This window comes from Garra rufa, chromosome 5 (genome assembly GCF_049309525.1).
Source record: "Garra rufa chromosome 5, GarRuf1.0, whole genome shotgun sequence".
NCBI classification, from domain to species: Eukaryota; Metazoa; Chordata; class Actinopteri; order Cypriniformes; family Cyprinidae; genus Garra; species Garra rufa.
Window position 1 is genome coordinate 54775047 of NC_133365.1, and position 21364 is coordinate 54796410.

The 21364-nt window shown below is 33.0% G+C and overlaps 2 protein-coding genes across 2 annotated transcripts; both read left to right on the forward strand.

Moving 5' to 3' along the window:
• LOC141335838 (cytosolic phospholipase A2 gamma-like) lies at positions 1 to 7288 on the forward strand. The gene is made up of 14 exons (XM_073841396.1): positions 1 to 26; positions 434 to 545; positions 642 to 784; positions 869 to 1070; positions 2366 to 2468; positions 2550 to 2690; positions 2775 to 2837; positions 3600 to 3653; positions 3912 to 4037; positions 4201 to 4341; positions 4793 to 4870; positions 4949 to 5103; positions 6391 to 6556; positions 6639 to 7288. Exons 1-14 carry the CDS (start codon positions 1 to 3, stop codon positions 6785 to 6787), a joined length of 1659 nt encoding a protein of 552 aa, XP_073697497.1. The 3' UTR covers positions 6788 to 7288.
• Positions 7289 to 8242: 954 nt separating this feature from the next.
• Positions 8243 to 18313, forward strand: LOC141334930 (cytosolic phospholipase A2 gamma-like). The gene is made up of 13 exons (XM_073840155.1): positions 8243 to 8268; positions 8929 to 9040; positions 9143 to 9285; positions 9370 to 9571; positions 11225 to 11330; positions 11410 to 11550; positions 11851 to 11916; positions 12009 to 12068; positions 13867 to 13992; positions 16642 to 16725; positions 16807 to 16961; positions 17907 to 18072; positions 18150 to 18313. The coding sequence occupies exons 1-13, from the start codon at positions 8243 to 8245 to the stop codon at positions 18311 to 18313; spliced, it is 1551 nt and encodes a 516-aa protein (XP_073696256.1).
• The last annotated feature ends 3051 nt before the right edge of the window (positions 18314 to 21364 follow it).

Consider the following 21364-nt stretch of genomic DNA (forward strand, 5'->3'; position numbering starts at 1 on the left):
ATGAGTGCATCCAAACACCAGGAAAGGTTAGTAATCCTGTTCAGGTTCCTAATATTGGAAGCTGTGCACTTCATTACATATAAATACTCTATTGCAACTTACACAATTAATGTCTATTACAAACTAGATCAATAATAGTTAATTGTATTCAAACTTAAAATAAATATATAGCACAAAACCACAAATTAAGGATTTAAAAGGATTTGGGATAATAAAGAGTACTCAGTTTTGTTTATATGTTGAGAATTTAAAATAAAAACTGCTTCTTGTCTCGTCACATTAAATTATGAATTGCATGAATGCACATAAATGCATGACTGGATATTGATGTTTTTCGAACAAATACGTATTATTTTATCTTACCTTGCATGCTTTCACCATAGCAGAGATTTAGCACTGGTCTGTCTGTTTGTCTTTTTTGTGGCCAATGCAGTGATAATGTGAGAGTCAAACACTCTCTACATACAAAAGAGGAGGAGTTTGTGGTCAAAAGGAGAGAAAGTGTTTTTCAAAGCCTGCAGAAACTCAAGATACACTGCAGTCAGGTATAAGTCAAACATCTTATACTAATTCATCTATGACATGAAATGATCTACAAATGCATGTTCAATGCATGCACAATCAAACTGTGTGCATTTCAGAATAAAGTGCCGAACATTGCATTACTAAGTTCTGGAGGAGGACAAAGAGCCATGGTGGGTTTGCTGGGATCTCTAGTTCAGCTTGATAAAGCGGGTCTTCTGGACTGCATGCTTTATCTGAGCGGAGTCTCTGGATCCACCTGGTATGAACCCTGAGAAACAACAAACACAGAGAGATTGAATTGGGTTGAATGTCAAAAATGACAGCAGTATGTTCTTCTCTGAAGGTGCATGGCCTCCTTATACCAAGAACCAAACTGGTCCACCAAACTAGAGACTGTGAAAGAAAAAATCATCAAGAGAGTCAACGGACCTGCAGTCAGCTGGGGAGATGCATTTGCCAAACTGAAGAAATATTACTATGAGAAAGACATCTTCAGCTTGACTGACGTCTGGGCAGCGATGATTGTCACAACATACATGAAAGAGGTCAGTAACTATTTATACTACAACCCTGAATGATTTATGATAGTCACATTAAGCTATATTTATAATAAACTTTTGGTTTCCAGTTGAGGTCAAAAGTTTACATTCCCCTTTCAAAATTTTATCTAAATAAGAGGAATCATACTAAATGCATGTTGTTGTTTATTTAGTACTGACCTTAATAAGATATTTCATATAAAAGATGTTTACAAATAGTAGTTTATAAAAATCACCCTGTTTGAAAGTTTATATCCCCTTGATTCCTTATACTGTGTTGTTACCTGAATGATCCACAGCTGTGTTTTTTTGTTTAGTGATAGTTGTTCATGAGTCCCTTGTTTGTCCTGAACAGTTCAACTTCCTGCTTTTCTTCAGAAAAATTCTTTTAGGTCTCACAAATTCTTTGGTTTTTCTGCATTTTTGTGTATTTGAGCCCTTTCCAACAATGACTGTATGATTTTGAGATGCATCTTTTCACACTGAGGACAACTGAGGGACTCATATGCAACTATTACAGAAGATTCAAACACTCACTGATGCTCCAGAAGGAAAAACCATGCATTAAGAGCCGGGGGTGGAAACTTTTGAACAGAATGGAGATGTGTACATTTTTCTTATTTTGCCTTAATGTCATATTTTTTTCATTTAGTACTGCCCTTTAGAGGCTATAGGAGACACTTGCATGTTTCCCAGAAGACAAAAGTTAAATTTACCCTGATTTTTGAATTTCAATTTAATGCATGTTTTTTTTTTTCTACTGGAGCATCAGTGAGTGTTTAAATCTTCTGTAATAGTTGCATATGAGTCCCTCAGTTGTCCTCAGTGTGAAAAGATGGATCTCAAAATCATACAGTCATTGTTGGAAAGTATTAAAACACACAAAAAAGCTGGAAAAACAAAGAATTTGTGGCACCTGAAGGATTTTTCTGAAGAACAGCAGGCAGTTGAACTGTTCAGGACAAATAAAGGACTCATGAACAACTATCACTAAACAAAAAACACAGCTGTGGATCATTCAGGTAACAACACAGTATTAAGAATCAAGCGTATGTAAACTTTTGAACAGGGTCATTTTTATAAACTCACCTATTATTTTCTATTGTGGACTATATGTAAACAATTTTTTTGTGAAATTTAGGGTTCATATTCAGGTCAGTACTAAATAAACAATAGCATGCATTTTGCATGATCCCTCTTATTTTGGTAAAATAATTACCATTTTGCAGATTCCGATAGGGGGATGTCCACTTTTGACCTCAACTGTTTATATACACATTTAAATATGTTTTTCTCTACAGATTGATGAACACTCACTGACAGATAAGTGGTGCCAACTCAGTAAAGACCCGTTTCCCATCTACACATTGACTGACAAGCAAAGCAGACAGGGGGAGGGAGGAGGTCTGTGTTTTTGCCCGAAAGAATTAAAAATAGGTATTGTGCTCATATCAGCTGTTTTATGATGGTGTTTTCTGTCTGCAGACCCCTGGTTTGAGATCAGTCCATATGAAGCAGGGTATTCCCTCATTGGAGCGTTTGTGAATTCCTCCAGCTTCGGCAGTCAGTTTGAACATGGCTCAAAGAAAAAACAACAGCCTGAAATGGACATGCTGTACCTGCAAGGTAACAAACTCTGTCACATGAGAGTTTATTAATATTTGCACTAATACTGTATACTGAATACCTACGTTTTCGTGTTTTCTGCAGCTCTGTGTGGCAGCGCTTTAGCTGGAGAAGATAGTAAAGAATTCATCTGGGGAAAAATACAAGGTGCAGCTGCATTTGAAGATTCAATTCTGACTAAAGCCAACATTAATTTCATTATCATGTGAACCCATGATCAGTGTTGAGGGTAATGCATTACAAGTAATACAAGTTATGCAATATTACTTTTTCCAAGTAGCTAGTAAACAAATGCATTACTTTTTAATTGACAAGAAAATATCTGAGTTTTCAAATGCATTGCATTAATACATGCATACATGCATTAATTCATCTCACTCACTTAAAAAACAGATACAGTATTCCTCAAAATGAATAAAAACAGAAAATTCAACGCAAACCTGCAATAATTAAATGTTAAATAATACAAATATCCTTTATGTATTTAATCCCATTTTATTAACGGATGTCTTTGCTGCTGACCTTTGATGATCCAATTCATCCATACTAATAAGCAAAAATTACTCAAGATAATCTAACATTTGTTTTCCTTTTTTTATTGCTGAAGAGTTGACTTTTTTCTGCGATCTACTGTACAGACATCAATTTATTTTTCTCTAAGCCTGAGGCTTTTGGTGTGAAAAGACTTTTACATTTGACAAAAATAGAACTTTTTATATTAAAAACAAACAAACAAGCCCTGGCCAGATTTAAAAAGTAACATATTGCATTACTTTCCATAAAAAGTAAAAGTAAAAAAGTTCAACTAAGTAACGTTACTTTTTTAGGGAGTAACTCAATATTGTAATGCATTACTTTTAAAAGTAACTGTCCCCAACACTGCCCATGATGTTTGATTTTTTTCTTCAGATTTCATTAAACATTTAAGACCTTCAAAAGATATGTTTGAGGAAACAAAGCAAGGTAAAGCATTTCTTTGCATCTCTGCTTTTATTTATTGATATAAAGTGTTACTGAATAGATAATGGGAATGACAGTAAATTAATTTTAGCTTCAAATCCAAGCATCTTAAATGGCGTTTGCACAAAGTTGTGTGTATGTTTGCATGTTGGAAACTCCTAATATCTGAACATGATGAATTTAGGGATGGAACACATTCACATGGAACTCATGCATTTTGCAGTGTGTTCATGTTTGTTCAATATGTGTTTTCTTCAAAAGAGCCAAACTCACCACCAGCAGAAAAGTGTTACCAGGTGCTCATGGATCTTGCAGACATGAATCTCTCTGTTTTAAATGACAAAGATCCTTCTGATCTTGATCAATCCATCAGAACCAATCTAAACGGTAAGAGTGTGTTGCAATTTAAATAGAGACTAGTTTAGATCAATAATTAGTTAAAAGAGTTGATAGGTTAACATGCAAAAACATCTGATTAAACAAGATAAAACAAACTTGAATGGTACATTGCTAGATAAGAAGAACTCATTAATGTTTATCTCTTTCACAGAACTCGCTGGAGGCAAACGTCAGCTGATTTTTCCAATACAAAAACTGAATCTCGCTGATAAAGACGCTGCAAAACTGTATATGAAGCAATACACTGAGGATGTGTGTAATTATTTGAGTCAGTTCAGTTTGGGGCCTTTCGGTAGGTTCAACTGTCTTTACAATGCATTTCATTTGTATATTGTGATTTTTAATGTGTAAAAGTTCTTTATAACAAGAATGAAGTTGAAATTCTTCGAGAATGAAGCAAAATAGTTTGACTTTATTCTGAATGAATGAAGTCAAAATTTTTCGAGAATAAAGTCGAAATGTTTTGAGAATTCTTGCAATGTTTAATTTCAACTTTCAACTTCATTTTCGAAACGCTTTGACTTTATTCTCTAAACTTCTGACTTTATTCATGCACTTTAATTTCGACTTTATTCTCGAAACGCTTCAAAAAAATCTTTTTTTATAGCTGCACACCCCTAGTTTTAAGCAGGAAGCTGAAGAAATAAAATGAAACATCCAAAACTTCCAAATACAGTAAAGAACCATTTACTAAAACAAAGAACCATTTACTAAATTTAAAAGCCTGTGTATTTATATTTCAGATCTTTTCTTGAGCATTTGCAAATGCATGGCTCTGTGGATCTGGGGCAGGAATTATAACTTCCTCCACAAAATGACCGGTGAGAACAGACCTATCAACTAGAAATTCAGTATGAAAAATATAATAAACAGACTCATATCACGCTGTGATCCTTCAGATGAATCTGTGCCTTCTGCTGTACGGGAAAGTGAAACTCGAGACTTTGAGGACGCCGGACTGTTGCTGAACTCACCCTACTTCCCAGTGCTGAGAAAAGAACGAAACATTGACCTTATAATTTCTCTGGATTTCAGTGAAGGCGACCCTTTCATGGTAAAACTCGCACTTTAAAGACATACTCTAATACTCTAAGACAGATGATCTAGAAATCACCTCCCATCATTCCAAACCTGTATTTCTCTTTTTGGCCAGTAGAAAACAACAGGAGATTTTTTTAAACAATCTAATTGTTTTTATCCTCATACTTTATTCTCGAAACGCTTCGACTTTATTATCAACTTTTAACTTTATTCTCAAAACTTTTGACTTTACTCAAGCACGTTTAATTTCAACTTTATTCTCTTAACATCTTTACGTTATTCTCCAAACATTTTTACTTTATTCTCGTAATTTCAACTTTATTCTCCAAACGATTCGACTTTATTGTCAAAACTTTTGACTTAATTCACGCACGTTTAATTTCAACTTTATTCTCTAAACATTTTTACTTTGTTCTCAAAACGTTTTGACTTTATTTTTGTAATTTCAACTTTATTCTCCAAACACTTTGACTTTATTCTGAAAACATTTGACTTTATTCATGCAACGTTTAATTTCAACTTTATTTTCGAAAATCTTTGACTTTATTCTCAAAATGTTTTTGAAAAGTTTCGCTAATAAAGTCAAAACAATAAAGTCAAAGAGTTTCGAGAACAAAGTTGAAATTAAACGTTGCGTGAATAAAGTCAAATGTTTTGAGAATAAAGTCGAAGTGTTTGGAGGATACTTTATTCACACACGTTTAATTTCAACTTTATTTTCGAAACTCTGACTTTATTCTTGAAATGTCTTGACTTTATTCTCCAAACGCTTCACCTTTATTCTCGAAACTTTTTACTGTATTCACACACATTTAATTTAATCTTTATTCTCGCAATGTTTAATTTCAGCTTTATTCTCTAAACATTTTTACTTTATTCTCCAAATGCTTCAAATTTATTTTTATTTATTCATGCACATTTATTCTTTTTTCCTTAAAGACATACTCTAATAAAAGTTAAAGACATCGAAAATCTAGAATCACCTCATGTCATTCCAAACCTATATTTCTCTTTTTAGACAGTATTTTATCCCCATAACATAAAGAGTTCACACTAACCTTATAAACCCTGACAGATTGCATAAACTGTGAATTATTTATTCTGATAAAACCAACAAGACTGAAAGCCATTTAAACAAAAGTTGCATACATTTTCCATTCATTGCTGCATGGTATTTATCTATAATACCTGGAGAGAGGCATCAGCTAGCATTCCCATTCATCTCAGCCTTATAATTTCAGTGAATAACAACTTGAAATCTCCAACCTGTTCAATAAATTAATGCTGTTTTCCACTGCAGACGGTCAGAGATGTTGCTGAGATGTGCAAGAAACTAAACATCTCTTTTCCTGAAGTCAACATTCCCAGTGAAGACGTGGAGAAACCAAAGGACTTCTATGTGTTCAAAGGCCCAAACGCTCCAACCGTGATTCACATCCCTCTGTTTAATGAGGTCAACTGTGGAGGCAAGTTAAGACTGTCTGATTGAATAAAACTGAAATTTATGCACAATATACAGTATGTTTAAGTGTTCTACTGTTTCTTCAGATGATGTTGAGACCTGGAGGAACAAATATCGCACCTTTCAAGGTCCTTACAGCGCTGAGATGATCACTGAGCTTATGGAGGTCTCTGGAAAAAACATCTCAAACAACAGAGAGAAACTGAAAGAGCAGATTGGTGCATTTGTCAGTTGAAAAGGACACAAGTTATGACTCTAAATATCTGAAAAATCTGAATATCGGAGGCATGCAGTGTTCTGAAAAGACTGTTTATTTAAATGTTTTTCTTTTTTTATGTAAAATTATGTTGCAGTTACACTTCATGTTGACATATTTACAGTATTTTGTTCTACAACTTATTTTGGGATTAATATCATTTACAGTGATGGTACCTTTGCTTAAAAAAAGAAAATAATGACTGTCTATTACTAGAAGGGAGCCGCACGCTAACAACACCTGCTGGACAAAGAAGCATGTGATACGAGAGAAGTCAGACATTATTATGAGCTTTAAAGTCATTAATATGAAAGTGTTTCTCATTATTTTGAAGCACAGAATCATATTTTGTATGTAACTGTGGTGGTAATGGGCCTCTATACATTGCTTGATCAATAAGCCCCGCCCCCTGATTAACATATCATTTGCATACAAGACTTTTGAAAATGAAAACTAAAATAAAAAAACATTTTGATTTGAATTGTGTCACTATTATTGCGTAAGTATAAGTAAAAAGATTTTTAAAAACTGGATTTGCATTTTCTTTTTCATGTTTACCTTTTCATTTAAAGATTTGCAGCTTCGACTCGCGATTGCAGTGAAAATAAAAATTGTCAAATCACAAACTGCATTTTATTTTTACAAATAAAAAATTTGTATGATTGTTATAGTTATCATGGTTTTAAACAATAACAATATGCAATAACAGCATATTTTTATGATGGACTTTTTAAAACTGAAAGTCTGAAACAAACATAAAAATAAAATCGAGACATAAAAGTGTAACGCAGCTGAAATAAACGAATGCATAAAGGTAACACATTTCCAAGAAAACAAGCTTTAATGTGACCTGAAGACAAAATCTGAAATCTGTTTATTTAAAGTTAAAGTTAAACCCTGGGAAAATAAAAGTAAAAAAACAAAATCAGAGATAAAATATGATTTAATCTGTGCAAGCCTAACCTGTTTAACAATTAACAGTAAGTTCCCACATGGAGTTTCACTCCTCCTCTCATCCAGTTACCAGTTTTTTTTGTTTTTCGTTCATGTTCATCACCTTCACCCCCGCATATGGTTCCAGAGTAACTATAAAAGATTTTCCACCTGATACGAGACACAACGGTTGTTGTTGTTATTGCTGAAACTCAGGATTTTCAAGACTACACAAAAACGGTGAGTGTATGATTTAAAGCTTTTAAAAACAGGGTAACTAAAACGCTTAATGTCATTACATTTATAGACAATAATATTAGTATTAATGAATTTAACTCTAATTAAATTGATTAATGTGATTAATATAACCTGCAAACTAGAGACTACACTACTATAAAAAAACAGTGCTTAATAATTGACATTTGAAGTAAGAATTTATCAAAAGATTTCATTTTTTCAATGACAGATTTTACTTTTAATTTTATCTCTGTTGCTTTACAGATGAGTGCACCCAAACTTCAGGAAAGGTTTGTAATCTTGCACACATTTTAAGAACAATGGAAGATTTGCACTTTATATACAGCCAAATGAAAACTATGAAACTAAATAAAGATTTAAATGTTTTATGGTAATAAAGACAAAAACATGAAATAGAAAAGAAGGATTAGTAAGGTTTTTGTAAAGCCATTTTTTTTAAAATGTGCATATAAATCGTATTTATATACCCATGTTATTGTCTCGTCACATTTAGTTATGAATTAAATTAATTATCTAAGTGTCATATTTTGCAAAAACATGCACATATTTTTCTCACAATAGCAATTTTATATCTTGTAATTTTCCTCCCAGTTCTGACGTTTTTTTCTCAGAACTGTGAGAAATAAACTTGCAATTCAGACTTTTTTTCTACCGATTCTGATTTTTTTTTAAAATCTGAGAACTGAGATATGAACTTGCAACTCTGACTTTTTGTTCTCCCAGTTCAGCCCCAATTTAGATATTTTTTCCCTCAGAATTGCAAGATACAAACTTAAACAAAATATAGTCCAATTTATAAATAAATAAAATAAATTATTAGGAGGGGGATTTGTCCCCCAATGTCTAGTGTTTATGGCCCTGAAACAGAAGTGATGTTAAATACAGCACTAGTCTATCCGTCTGTTTGTTTGTCTTTGTGGCTAATGCAGTGGTGAGGTGAGGATTGGACACTCTCTAAACATGGATGAGGAGGAGTTTGTAGTCAGTAGAAGAGAAACGGTTTTTCAAAGCCTGCAGAAACTCAAGATACACTGCAGTCAGGTCAAACATCTTATACTTTATATATCCATCTACCATTTCTTCTGGAATTGACCAACAGTTGGTGGTTGCTTATGAATGCTAAATCAAGCTTGTGCATTTCAGACAGATGTGCCAAACATTGCATTACTGGGTTCTGGAGGAGGACAAAGAGCCATGGTGGGTTTGCTGGGATCCCTGGTTGAGCTTGATAAAGCGGGTCTTCTGGACTGCATCCTTTATCTGAGCGGAGTCTCTGGATCCACCTGGTATGAACCCTGAGAAACAACAAACACAGAGAGATTGAATTGGGTTGAATGTCAAAAATGACAGCAGTATGTTCTTCTCTGAAGGTGCATGGCCTCATTATACCAAGAACTAGACTGGTCCACCAAACTAGAGACTGTGAAAGACAAAATCATCGAGAGACTCAGTGGCCCTAAAGTTAGCTGGAAAGACGTATATGTCAAACTTACCAAATATTACCATGGGAAAGACTTCTTCAGCTTGACTGATGTCTGGGCCGCTGTAGTCATCACAAGATACGTGAAAGAGGTCAGTAAGTATTTATAATACTTATAATACTGCATGATCTACAGTAAACACAGTCTACAAATCTACCTGCTGTAGACTTTATGTAGCTCCGCCCCTTTTCAGCAACCTGAGTTTCCAAGTTGGGGAGTTTGGAGAGGCAGATGCAATAGATGCATTATATTGATAGTAAATATATTGCAAATAGATAAAAAAAAATTCCCATTTAAACCAAATTGAGTCAAAAAGTAGTGTGATTACCTAAAATGTGTGACGTAATGGATTATATTACTAAACTAACATAATGTAATCATAACAATTCACTTTACGTTCAGTCTACTTTATGAAAAGTATGTATAACTTCCCAGAAGGACTTAAAAGGACCAGTTATGGTAACTGACTTTAGGAATGTCACAACAAGCCAATCAGAATCAAGTATTTCAGTGAGTCGTTTGGCAGTTACTAATGCTACATTCCAGCCAACTCGAAATTCGAGTTTTCACAACCTACAAGTAATGTCCCTTGAGAAGATATACTAAAATGGTTGTTGAAATGTGAGGTGTGAGGGGTGTACTCACTTTTGTGACATACTGTAACTAGCTTTTATATAGCAATTATACATTTTATATTAGCAATGCACCGATTGCAACTTTCTTGGTTGATTCTGATTTCTGATTTTTTTTCAGTAAGTTTGACCTGCCAATTCTGCCAATTTTTGCAGACTCTGAATTTTGCATTTAATTATAAAATATATTATTAAACATTACAGGATTTTCTTACAACAAAATAACAAAATAAAGTGCTTTGTGTCTTGAAGAAGGTATAAAACGAGTTCCTGTAAATAACATAGTAGAGTTATACTAACAAAAATCTTTTCCTCAATGTATTTTCTTCTTTTATAATAAAATAAATGACTAAACATTACACGACCTTCTTACAATAGAATAACTTTAACAACATAAAGTGCTCTGTACCTTGAAAACATTAGAAATAAAATAGAACTAACAAAGTAGGCTTACTAACAAAAATCTACTTTTCTTCAATTAATTTTATTACGGATTTTTTTTAAAAAAGAGGTCATCAGATGCCTCATCAGATTCTTTAGGGTCTTAATGAAAAGTCTTTAATATACTTTGGTAAAAAATTCTCAATAGTAATGTAAAAAAAACACCCCTTTACCTTGTCAAAATCAGCTCTGCAAAAACTGTTTTTATAGTAGGGTCCCTTTAAATGCAAATGAGCTCTGCTTGCCCCGCCCCTCTCTGCCGTGGGATGATGAATCCTAATGTTTACTTTAGCTGCATTTAGTCGTGTTTAGCCACATTTAGCGGTGAAACTTTCCAACTAGCACATTATTAAGAAAGGCCATTTACAAAGATGCATAAAAACCCTTATAACTCACTTCTGCTGTGGGTGAAGCTGCATCAGGAACGAACATAGATGCATATGTAGATCAGGATCGGCTCCTTCCTTTCAAAACTGAAAGTAACATTAATAATGTTCTGGAGTAAATGACGACTGCTATGTTCATTATTACATCCAACAACAGTGATGTTCATCCTCAAATGTTTCCACCAGTGTGGTGATCTGGAAAACATCAAATGCAGCCTTGACTAATATAGGTAGATACATAAACAAATAAATACATATATATATATATATTTTTTTTTTCTGCAGATTGACGAACTCACACTCACAGATCATTGGGACCATCTCAGCAAAGACCCGTTTCCCATCTACACAGTGATCGACAAGCAGTTTAAAAAGGAGAAAGAGGAAGAAGGTCTGTGTTGGTGTATATAAGAGAAAGACTGTGACTATGCTCAAGTCAGCTGTTTTGTGGTCTTGTTTTCTGTCTGCAGACCCCTGGTTTGAGATCAGTCCATATGAAGCAGGTTATTCCCTCATTGGAGCGTTTGTGGACACCTCCAGCTTCGGCAGCAAGTTTGACAAAGGCTCTAAGAAAAAAACTCAGCCTGAAATGGACATGCTGTACCTGCAAGGTAACAAACTTTGTTAAGAGAGTTTATTAATATTTGTAATATCAGTATACATTGAACTTACAATGTGTCAAAGTTAAAATATAAACATCATTACAATTAGAAATTAAAAAAACATTGTTAAAGCAAATTGTTTTTGAACATAAATCTTAATACACTTAAAAAATAAAAATAAAGAAGAGATCTTTATGCTGAACAATTTAAAGGCTTATATATTTAGACTTTTTGTACATTTTGTTTTAAAAGTGATGTGTTTTTGTTCCTTTTCCTGAAAACACTAGTATTTAATTGTGTTTTCTGCAGCTCTGTGTGGCAGCGCTTTAGCTGATGAAGAGGAGATTAAGAAATTCCTCTGGGAACTAATAAATGGTGAAGCTACATCTAAAGATTTAGTTCTGCTTAAAGATGACAGTCACTTTATCATCATGTGAACTCTGATTGCATTTGATATGTGCCCCCAGATTTCTTTCACTGTTTAACACCTGTAATAGAATTGGAGATGTTTGAGGAAATGAAGAAAGGTAAAGCTTTTCTTTGCATTTCTGCTTTTATTTATTACTAAGTTTTATTTGTGTTTGTCACTGATGTTCAAGTTTCCTTATAAAGGTGACAAATAAAAGATGAGTTCTAATCGTGATAATCTTTCATTTGGTTACAGTGCCTTGCAAAATTATTTATACCCCTTCATTTTTTTCACATTTTGTTATGTTGCTGCCTTATGTTATACTACTTTAAATTACTTTTTTCCCCACATCCATCTACACTCCCTACTCCATAATGGCAAAGCAAATTTTTTTTTTTTTTTTTGCAGAGACAATTCAAATTGTGCTCTCGCGAGACCTCTGGATTTCCAGGGTAGCAAAGAATGACATAATTGCCAAATGCAGATGTGCAAAGCTTGTCAGATCAGACCCAAAAAGACTTGAGTTAAGGGTATGAATACTTATCTACTTATTTCAGTGTTTTATTTTTTAGTAAATTTGTAAAATTTGCAAATCTGGCATGGAGTGTAAATTGATGTGGGGAAAAACTAATTTAAAGCAGTTTAACATAATGCTGCAACAAAACAAAATGTGAAAAAAATGAAGGGGTATGAATACTTCTGCAAGGTTCCGTATAAAGACTGTTAATAACCTTTAACACTTTTTAAATTCCTTTTCTAAATAACAATGTTATCAATCTTAGTTTTTCCTGCAACATTTGCTGATACATTATTCTAATAAATAATTTTTTTTTTATTATATTAATATATTAACAGATGCAACTAATCTGCCCTGAGCTAATAGCCTAATTAACAGTTGTAATTTTACTAACATAAACAAAGATTAATAAATATAAAATCTTACTGAATAGATCATGAGAATTATCAAATTTATTTTAGCTTTTTTTTTAATTTTTTTATTTTAGCAAGTATTTGGACAATATTGAGTGTCTGTTGAACAGTGGTGTATGAAGTACCTAAAGGCAATACTTAAGTAAAAATACAGATATGTTACTAGAAAATGACTTTGTTAGAAGTTGAAGTCACCGTTTGGAATATTGCTTGAGTAAAAGTCTAAGTATTGAAAGTAAAAGTATCAGTAAATGCCTTTTTTTTTCACAATTGCGAGTTTATTTCATCCATTTCTGAGATAAAAGTCTGAATTATGAGTTTATATTGCAAATCTGACTTTATTTCTCACAGTTGCACCCAATTCAGAGAAAAAAGATTCAGAATCGAGTTTGTATCTTGCAATTCTGGGGAAAACAAAGCCAGAATTTCCAGAAAAGAAGTCAGAATTGCGAGATACAAACTTGTATCTAGTTTTATCTCACAATTATGAATTATGAGTTTCTAAACTAAATAAAGAGGTAACTAAATTTCTATGCAAATCAAAATTTCTATGAAGGAAAGGCAATCTTTTTGTGAGCAAACATTTTCTAGATAGAATGCAAAACATTTGTAAGAACTTTTTTTTCATCCAGTTTTGCAAAAATAAGAAAAAAACCTTTTCTTCTCACAGATGTGATTTTACATCTTTCAGTTCCGACTGAAATCCTGACGTCTGACTATTTTGTAGTAAGTAACGAATATGCTTCAGGGAAATGTATTGGAGTAAAAATATACATTTTGATTAGGAAATGTAGTGGAGTAAAAGTAAAAGTAGGCTGAAAAATAAAAACTCCAGTAAAGTAGAGGTACTCCCAAAAAATACAAAGTATTATTACTTTGTTACATTACACCACTGCTGTTGAATGATGAATTTGAGGTTGCAAAGCTTACATTCAAGACATTTTGCATTGTGCTTATGTTTGTTCAATGTGTATTTTCTTCCAAAGATCCGAATGACCCGCCGGTATACAAGTGTTACCAGGTGCTCATGCATCTTGTGGATGTTAATCTTGCGGTTTTGAACAACAAAGATTGTTTTGATCTTGATCAATCCATCAGAAAAACACTGAAAGGTGAGCTAGAAGTCTGCGAGAATTCATTTAGAGAAATGTAGTTATTTTTAGTTTATTTTAAATATCTATTTATGGCGGTCGGTGTTGATATCTTGGCCACCACAATGTAGGGGAAACACTGAGGCAGTGTTGGGGGTAACGTATAACAAGTAACGCAAGTTACGTAATAATATGACTTTTTCCAAGTAACTAGTAAAGTAACGCATTACTTTTTAATTGACAAGAAAATATCTGAGTTACTTTTTCGAATAAGTAACGCCAGTTACTTTTTTCCCCATTTATTGATTAAAAGCTCTCCTGTCCCCATGTTGAGAGAAATTGTGAGTAAGATGTTACTTTAGTTCTAGAATAAATGTGAACATGCATTAATTCATCTCACTCACTAAAAAAACAGATACAGTGTTCCTCAAAATGAATAAAAACTGTGAAATTCAATGCAAACCTGCAATAATTAAATGTTAAATAAAACAAATATCCTTTTTGTATTTAATCCCATTTTATTAACCTTCGATGATCCAATTCATCCATACTAATAAGCAAAAATTACTCAAAATAATCTAACATTTGTTTTCCTTTTTTTTCTTGAAGAGTTGACATTTTTTCTTCTGTGGTCTACTGTACAGACCTCAATTTACTTTTCTCTAAGCCTGAGGCTTTTGTTGTAAAAAGGCTTTTACATTTGACAAAAATAGAACTTTTTATATTAAAAACATACAAGCAAGCCCTACCCAGACTTAAAAAGTAACGCAAAAGTAACGAAACATTACTTTCCATTAAAAGTAACTAAGTAACGTAATTAATTACGTTTTAGGGAGTAACTCAATATTGCAATGCATTACTTTTAAAAGTAACTTTCCCCAACACTGCACTGAGGCAACATGCAAAAATATCTGTTTTGGCCAACAAAAAAAGAATTAAAGGACAAACAAACTAGAATTATATTAAAACCCGAAATCAACAATGTACATTTCTCTCATTCACAGAGCTCAGTGGAGGCAAATGTCACCTGATTTTTCCAGGAGAAAAAAGTGATCTTGCTAAATACACTGAGGAAGTATGTACTCATTTGAGTCATTTGTTTCATTCGGAGCGTTACGGTAGGTTGAATTGCCTGTACGGTTGATTTGTATATTGTACTTCTTTTTGATTTCCTAGCCATATTAAGGCGAGACACTGCAGGTGAATAGGTAAAAAAAATTAACTAATAGTTATCACCTTACTTACCAAGTTGATTGATTACATTGATAATTGCAAACATTTTTTGTATTACAAGTTTTCTAAAATGTTAGGTTTAAATATGCAAATGAGGCATTATATGACGAAATATGCGCTAATACGCATACATATAGTACAAAAAAATCTAAACACTGGATGAAGTCAGTTTTTCTTGTTTTTTTCTGACATATTAGAGTCAAATGTTTTTACAGAGAGGATTTTGTATATCTCATTTTGTCACGCCATAATTAAGAAAAAAAACTGTTTTTTTTTTTACAATTTTGTGGGGAATAAAATGTTGTAAAAACAAACAAACAAGCAAAGCATATCTGAACAAATCCATCTGTAAAAACCTTCAGGATATAGACAGGAATAAAAATGTAAAGTTTGGAAAAGTCAGTGAAAAAACTCATTTTGAGAAAACGGCCTTTAAAAATATGTATTGTAATTGAAATCTATTGACGCAAATAGATAAAGTGCTATAAAACAAACACTTAACAGTGTCTTCTGGGTGTTTTCTTTCCACTTGTCTGAAAAAACAGTGTTTTTGCCTGCAGTGTCTCCCCTTAATACATAAACCCAGAAATGTTTTACTCTAACATTCAATAAATTGTGACCCTGGACCACAAAACCAGTCTTAAGTCGCTGGGGTATATTTGTAGCAATAGCCAAAAATACATTGTATGGGTCAAAATTATTGATTTTTCTTTTATGCAAAAAATCATTAGGAAATTCAGTAAAGATCATGTTCCATGAAGATTTTTTGTAAAATTCCTACTGTAAATATATCAAAATGTAATTTTTGATTAGTAATATGCATTGTTAAGAACTTTCTCTTTCACTTAAGAATTTTCTCAGTATTTAGATTTTTTTGCACCCTCAGATTCCAGATTTTCAAATAGATGTATCTCGGCCAAATATTGTCCTATCCTAACAAACCATACATCAATAGAAAGCTTATTTATTGAGCTTTCATATGATGTATACATCTCAGTTTTGTAAAATTTAACCTTATGACTGGTTTTGTGGTCCAGGGTCACAATTAAGCAACAAAGTCTGTTAAAGGTTTTAACAGACCGATGGCACTGAAGATTTTTGAAATGAAAACACTCCTGCCATTCCAAACCCATAAGTCTTTTGTTCATCCTCCAAGAACTGAGAACTAAAAAAAATTGTAATAATAAAAAGCTGAGAGATTTCTGTCATTTTGTTTAAAAAGTCTATTCACCAAGAACTTTGATGCTTCAAAACATTCCTAAAGAATTGTAAAATTAACACACATCACGATTGTCTTGATAATGTTTGTATAATAATGAAAGCCGAAATTAAAACTAAAATTTGAGTAATTACTCAGCCCTACTTTAAAGTCAACTAAAAAACAATACACATAAAAACTTCATCAGAAACTAAATTTAACACTGTGCTGTATTTTAGATGTTCAGATCTGGACACGCATTTGTATATGCATGGCTTGGTGGATCTGGGGCAGGACTTATAACTTCCTTCACAAAATGGGAGGTGAGAACAGACCTGTTATCATCAAGAAATTAAATGAGAATAATACAACAAACACACTCATTTGATGCTGTGATCCTCCAGATAAAACACTGCCTCCTGCTCTTCTGAAAAGTGAGACGAGAGACTATGAAGATGCAGGACTGTTGCTGAACTCACCCTACTTCTCAGTGCTGAGAGAAGAAAGAAACATTGATCTCATAATTTCCCTCGATTTCAGTGATGGCGATCCTTTCGCGGTATTAATACAATATCATACTCTAATAAAAGTTAAATATCTTCTGAAGAGAGACAGTTTTCATTTTGGCCTTTATTTACAGTTAAACATCGACCAGCAATCATAAAAGCATTCAAATTTGGTGACAAAAGTCCAAGTGTGAAAAATCTACACCCTTGAAAATCATAACAAAGCCTGTTTGACTTTGGAAAGCAAGTTCTCTCCTTAAATATTAAGAGAACAAACAACGGATTAATGAGGTAATCCAAATTTCACAAAAAGCTTAAAAATCCTCTTCGGGAACATTACTACTTTCAAGCTTTTTCCAAAAGTTAAATCCAAGTACTTCAAGCACTTTAAGCACCTTGTAGGAAATCTGATAATATTTTAATAATTGAAAAAGACAGTTCACAGCTCTTTTTTTAAGGGTTTTTGTTTTTAAAAAGTATTTTTATTTTATTTTACATTTTTATGACTGAATAGGCTTGATTAACTTTTTTTTTTCTATCAAGTCACAAACCCATTCAGTTTAGGAAACCCTGGTGTAAATGTAATTTTTAATGCATTTCATGATGTTGATGTCAAATAATTTTCTCTTTGCTTTTTTTTTTTTTTTTTTTTTAATAAATCAATACGGTACATTTACTGGAAAGTTTAAAATAAACAAGGTAAAAAAAGTTGCCTAATCTAAAACGTTACAATTTGTTAATTACAATTAACCCAGTGCTGCTTAAAGCACTGATTATTTCAGATTGCATCTTTGTTCTAATGCATTTATTTGTGTGGTTGCTTGTAATTTGTTCTTACATTATTACTGACAGTTTACTTGTCTTTAACATTATTTAAATACTACAAATAATTTTTTTCCCCCACTAATGATTTCAATAAATAACAACAAATTAATTTGAATGGAAATGTTTTTCTAGCCCTTTTAATGAAGTTATACTGCTATATTTTTCCAATGCAGACAGTGACCGAAACCTACAAGCGGTGTGAAGACCTAAGGATCCCTTTCCCGGAAGTCAACATTCCCAGCGAAGACCAGAAAAAACCAAAGGACTTCTATGTGTTCAAAGGCCACAACGTTCCAACCGTGATTCACATCCCTCTGTTTAATGTGGTCAACTGTGGAGGCAAGTTAAGATTGTTTAGCTAAATTAACCTAAACTATCAGCTGTGTTTTAATGTAAGTGTGTTTCTGTTTCATCAGATCATATTGAGACCTGGAGGAAAAATTATAAGACCTTTCAAGGTCCTTACAGCGCTGAGATGATCACTGATCTTATGGAGGTTGCTGGAAAAAACATCTCAAACAACAGAGAGAAACTGCTGGAGGAGATTCGTGCGGCGATTAGGCAGAAAAGACACGACTGATGAAATGTTCTGAAATGAGTCCTTACTGTTTGCATTTTTTTATTTCAATTAATGACAATGTTCAACATTTTTTGTTTAATGTTTCTGCATGTTTCAATGGAAGCCTGTTTATGCCATGGAATAAAAAAATACAATAAAATAAAAATAAGGTTACTGCGACTTCTCACAATTGTGACTTTTTTTCTCCGAACATAAAAGTCAGAATTTCTGAGATATAAACTTGCAATTCTGAGAAATTAAGTCAGAATTGTGAAATATAAACTTTTATAAATCAATACTGTGAACATGTCTTTTTTTCTCCTCAGAACTGGATTTTGTACCTCGCAACTGCAAGTTTATATCTCACAATTCTGGGGGAAAAAGTCAGAATTTTGAGACAAAAAGTCACTATTATCTTTTTTCATTCATTTTATTTCTTTTTTATTTATTCCATACGTTTCAGTCTGTTCCTTCAGGCTTGAATTTTATTAATCAATAAACAGATAATCATTAATAAATGAGCCATAAAACATATTGATGTGCGAGTCCCACCATTGTAATATGATATTCCTGTAAAGATTCATTGGAGACGAATGTTGTAGGCCCTGCAGAAATAACTCATCATAAATGAGAACACCTCCTCTAAAAATGAACAAATTCGGCAATAACCCATTACTCAGAATTCACTAGAGATATGAAGTTTCAGTAAATATGCTCAATCAATTACTAAAGAAGCATGTCATAATTATTCAGGGAAATGAGATTGTGAAAACATGTTGAGTTGCAAAAATGAGTGAGCACACCCTCCTCAAAGTTCCCTGAAATAATTAGGCCTCCACTTTAAGCTTTCATTTAGTGAGGAGTGTTTTTTCCCCCCAGGAAAATGCCAAGCAGTTGTCTCAGAGCCAGAAACAGCTCTAACATGCAAAGTGAATGCAAGGAACTAACTACTGCAGTCAACGAACAAGAAACTTATATGTGACCCAGGAGCACAAACCAAGTCATAAGTGTCATTAAAAAAAAAAAAGAAAAAAAAAAGACATTTGCGATGTATACATAATCTGAAAGATGAATAAATAAGATTTCCATTAATGGACAACTATTTGAAAATCTGCAATCTGATGCTGCAAAAAAAAAAAAAAAAAAAAAAAAAAAAAAGTAGAAAAATTGCCTTTAAAATTGTCCAAATCAAGCTCTTAGCAATGCATATTACTAATCTAAAATTAAGTTTAGATATATTTACGGCAGGCATTTAAAAAAAAAAAATCTTCAGGGGACATGATCTTTACTTAATATCCTAATGATTTTGATAATTTGGACCTATACAATGTATTTGGCTATTAATGTGTCTGTACTTAAGACTGGTTTTGTGATCCAGGGTCACATATAGCCTTTTCCAAGGCCCATATTTACAAAATATAGACTTCTGAGAACCCATTCTCTGAGACCAAGTCAATCATTTTGGTTCTAAGGCGAGGACATTGAGAAGTGCCTGGTTCCCACAGTAAAGTTCGGTGACAGTAAAAGCGGTGTGTTTGAGTACTGAAAGTGTGAAGGAGTTTACACTTTCACTGTATTCACACACCACTGCATTGTTTTTGGATATTGACATTGATATTCCTAATAACCCATTTCAATATTTTTTTTATTTGCTTATTGTTATGTTAACACCATATGTGACCCGGGACCACAAAACCATGTCATAAGGGTCGGTTTATACATAATAAAGCTGAATAAATAAGCTTTCCATTGATGTATGGTTTGTTAGGATAAGACGATATTTGGCTGAGATGCAACTCTTTGAAATTCTGGAATCTAAAGGTTGCAAAAAAAAAAAAAAAATATTGAGAAAAATCGAAAAAGTAAAAAAAAAAAGAAGAAAAAAAAAGACGAGTTGTGAAATAAAAAGTCGCAATTGCAAGAAAAAACCCAGAATTGAGAGTTTATGCCTGAAATATATCTGATAGTTCTAAAAGAATTGTCAGAATTGCGAGTTTATGTGACTCAATTCTGAGAAAAATGCATAAGACAACATTTGGCTGCAACTATTTGAAATTCTGGCATCTGAAGGTGCAAACAATCTAAATATTGAGAAAATCGCCTTTAAAATTGTCCAAATCAAGTTCTTAGCAATGCATATTACTTATCTAAAATTAGGTTTAGCTGTATTTAAGGTAGGAAATTTTAAAAACATCTTCATGGGACATGATCTGTACTTAATATTCTAATGATTTTTGGCATAAAAGAAAAATCGATCATTTTTGGCTGAGATGCAACTATTTGAAATTCTGAAAACTGAGGGTGCAAAATGTCTAAATATCGAGACAATTGACTTTAAAGTTGTCCAAATGAAGTTCTTAGCAATGCATATTACTAATCAAAAATTGCATTTTTATATTCATGGTAAGAAAACCTACAAAAAATCTTAATGGAACATTATCTTTACTTAATATCCTTATGATTTTTGGCATAGAAGAAAAATTGATCTTTTTGACCTATACAATTTTGGCTATTGCTACAAATATACCAGTGAATTTCCACAAGTTGATATGATTCTTTAGGGTCTTAATGAGAAGTCTATAACATACTTTGGTTAAAATTTTTCAATAGTAGTGTAAAAAAACAAACACTCTTTTTACCTTGTCAAAATCAGCCCTTTTTAGAGTGAGCTACTCTGTTGCATGTTCCTTTAAATGCTAATGAGCTCTGCTCACCCCGCCCCTCTCTGCCGTCGGATGATGAGCCGTAATGTTTACTTTAGCCTCATTTAGCTGCTAAACTTGTTAACTAGCACATTATTAAGAAAGGCCATTTGCAAAGATGCATATGTAGATCGGGATCGGTGCTTTCCTTATTAAAGCCAAAAGTAATGTTAATCCTCTGCATCTTCAGCGGCTCAGATGTCGGGAGTTAATGACGACTGCTATGTTCATTATTACATCCAACAACAGAACACCTCAATCACTCAGAGACATTCTCATCTTCCTCTGCACCTGAGTCACACAATGGTGATCAGAGTCGGACTGTTTCAGCTCGGTGAGGGCGGGGCTAAGGTAAGGCAGTCATGTCAAT